The sequence below is a fragment of the Propithecus coquereli genome, unplaced genomic scaffold (genome assembly GCF_000956105.1).
Source record: "Propithecus coquereli isolate 6110/MARCELLA unplaced genomic scaffold, Pcoq_1.0 Scaffold289, whole genome shotgun sequence".
Classification (NCBI taxonomy): Eukaryota; Metazoa; Chordata; class Mammalia; order Primates; family Indriidae; genus Propithecus; species Propithecus coquereli.
Window position 1 is genome coordinate 784,451 of NW_012148496.1, and position 2,774 is coordinate 787,224.

The 2,774-nt window shown below is 36.7% G+C and overlaps 1 protein-coding gene across 1 annotated transcript in view; it reads left to right on the forward strand.

The window, feature by feature from the left end:
• Positions 1 to 2,774, forward strand: part of CLCC1 (chloride channel CLIC-like 1) — a 13,277-nt gene extending 10,503 nt beyond the window's left edge. Inside the window, exons 6-8 of the mRNA XM_012648499.1 lie at positions 1 to 96; positions 377 to 523; positions 2,361 to 2,774. The exon at positions 1 to 96 is cut by the window's left edge and continues 3 nt beyond it. Coding sequence (XP_012503953.1) covers positions 1 to 96; positions 377 to 523; positions 2,361 to 2,774 — 657 coding nt within the window. The remainder of the gene's footprint in view (positions 97 to 376; positions 524 to 2,360) is intronic.

The window sequence follows — 2,774 nt, forward strand, 5'->3', positions numbered from 1 at the left end:
TGGTTTAGAAGTTCGTGGACCTATAAGGATGACCCATGCCAAAAATACTACGAGCTTTTATTAGTCAACCCTATTTGGTTGGTCCCACCAACAAAGGTAAATATAGCACATTTTTGGTAAAAATTACTTATACAAAATAAGACAAAAATTCCTTATATTTCTAAAAAATTTTGTGTTTTTAGGATCATTTTGCTAATAATCTTTGTTCTAGAAAAAAGACTTCCCTTACACAGTGATTTTTCACATTAAAAGTGGCATATGACAGCATTTTAATTTGTAACATAATTCCAGTCTCAGGGCTCAGTGAGTTTTGACTCATTCTGTGTGCCTCAGTCCTTTGAGGAAAAAATTAAGTTGCTTTTATTTCTTGTTATAGGCACTGGCAGTGACATTCACCAACTTCGTAACAGAACCACTGAAGCACATTGGAAAAGGAGCTGGTGAATTTATTAAAGCACTGATGAAGGAGATTCCAGCGTTACTTCACATTCCTGTGCTGATAATTATAGCATTAGCTATCTTGGTTAGTATATTAGCACTGTCAATATTTAGCAGGATTTCCAGAAAAAAAGGCAATTCTAAAATTATTAGGCTTCTTTGATGCAAGTCAGGCTAAGTCATGCTTACTGGAATGAGGAAGTGATTTTTTTTTTTTTTTTTAATTTTTGGAGACAGGGTCTCACTCTGTCACCCAGGCTGGAGTGCAGGGGCACGATCATAGCTCACTGCAGCCTCAAATTTGTGGGCTCAAGCGATCCTGCATCAGCCTTCCTGTGATTTTTAAGTGATAAGAGATTTATTTATATTTACATGTATAGTACTCTAATTAAGGAGGTGGTTCTGTAGTTTGTAGATGTCATAGCAGAGATTTAGAATAAGAATCTCTTTTTAAAGTTCTTTAAACTTGGTGAATTAATACACAGGAAGTTGATTACTTCCTCTTTGAGAAAGGGGGCTTTATTTCAGTCTGAGTTTTTGCAGCACTGAGAAGATGAGAGCATTGGGTTTAACACAGAATCAGAAAGGGATATGGAAGAAGGTGGGTATACTGAGAAATATTAATAGTTTGGGGAATCCAGAAGCAGACATTTATTAAGAAGAAATATTACTTGTCATTCATCCTTGGTCTTTTCAGCTTCTTTGTTGTAGATTTTTTAGCTGTTACCCAAATAAAGTAGTTGTTATATAAGACAAAAAGAACTCAGATCTGCCATGGGAAATTCTCCTCCTTAAGGATACAGAATTCACTATGCTCTATTATAACAACTTTGAAATTGTTCCATTTTGGTTTTGTTTTCTGGCTTGAGAGTACAGGATTCAATGGGTTAGACGTATGATTTTGTTAGGTAACAGTAGTTCCATAGTAGTAGTTTAATCTCTGAAACTGAAATTATAAGCAAAAGCTCCGTCATCTCTTTTTGTATCTGCTCCCCAGGAAAAGTTATGCTCTTTGACATTTGCTGCCTCTGTTTTCAAATAGTAGTATATCTCTAGTACAGAGATTTTCAAACTTTTTGTTCTTAGGACCCCTTTACATTCTTAAAAATTGAAGACCACAAAGAGCTTTTGTTTATGGGGATTATATTATATATATGTATATAATATATATTATGTTACATTATGTTGATATTTATCATATTAGGAATTAAAACTGAGAAATTTAAAAAATATAAGCGCTATATACAGCACACATCCCGTGAATCCTCACAGTGTGGATGGCACTTTGGCCTCTGGAGGACTCCTGCACACTGAGAGGACAGTGAAGAAGACAGATAACGTCTTTGTATTATGAAAAGTTTTGACCTCACAGATCCCCTGAAAGAGTCTCAGGGATCCCTCCCAGGGGTCCCCGGGCCACACTTTCAGAACTGTTGCCTACTTTTTCTCATAGAATGTGAATCAAAACCTGTTGAATTTTAGCTGTAGCTTAATCTAAGTTTGTATTTGTAAAAAGTACACCTATAGGAGAATGTTTACATAATGATGTAGAACTTTAAATAATTTTCAGCATTTACCTTTTATGATGGGTATGAATATAGAAACATATGAACAATTATCAGATGGCTAGAACCTTCTAATTTAAATTTCCAGGCTTCAGCCTGCCATTGTTATGATATAATTCAATCAAAATGTGTCCGGCTGATTAAAATGTCTACTTAATACTGAATGGTTTATTAAATTTTATTAGTAACCCATAGAAGAGGTCTCTAATGAAAAGAGTCAAATTAACATGCTGATGCCCATAAATACCACAAGTTAAATTTCTTAATTTTGTTAGCACCCTGAAAAAAACACCTCATAACTTTTCATTATAATTCAGCCATTAAGTCCTCAGGAAAGTGTATTTATTTTCCTTACAGAGTTTCTGCTATGGTGCCGGAAAATCAGTTCATGTGCTAAGACATTTAGGTGGTCCTGAGAGAGAACCTCCCCGGGCACTCCAGCCAGGTGACAGAAGATGGCAGAAGGAAATTGATTATAGACCCCATGGTGGAGCAGGTGATGCAGATTTCTATTATAGGGGCCAAATGTGCCCCCTTGAGCCAGGCCCTTATGACAAAACATATGAGGGTAGAAGAGATGTTTTGAGAGAGAGAGATGTTGACTCGAGATTTCAGACTGGCAACAAGAGCCCTGAAGTGCTCCGGGCATTTGATTTACCAGACGCAGAGGCACGAGAGCGTCCCGAGGTGGCACTCAGTGTAAGTCAGCAACTGTTCGTTTTGCTGTCCCTTCATGCTAGGCCTAAATGCTGCCCACAGAGCTTTTCATAA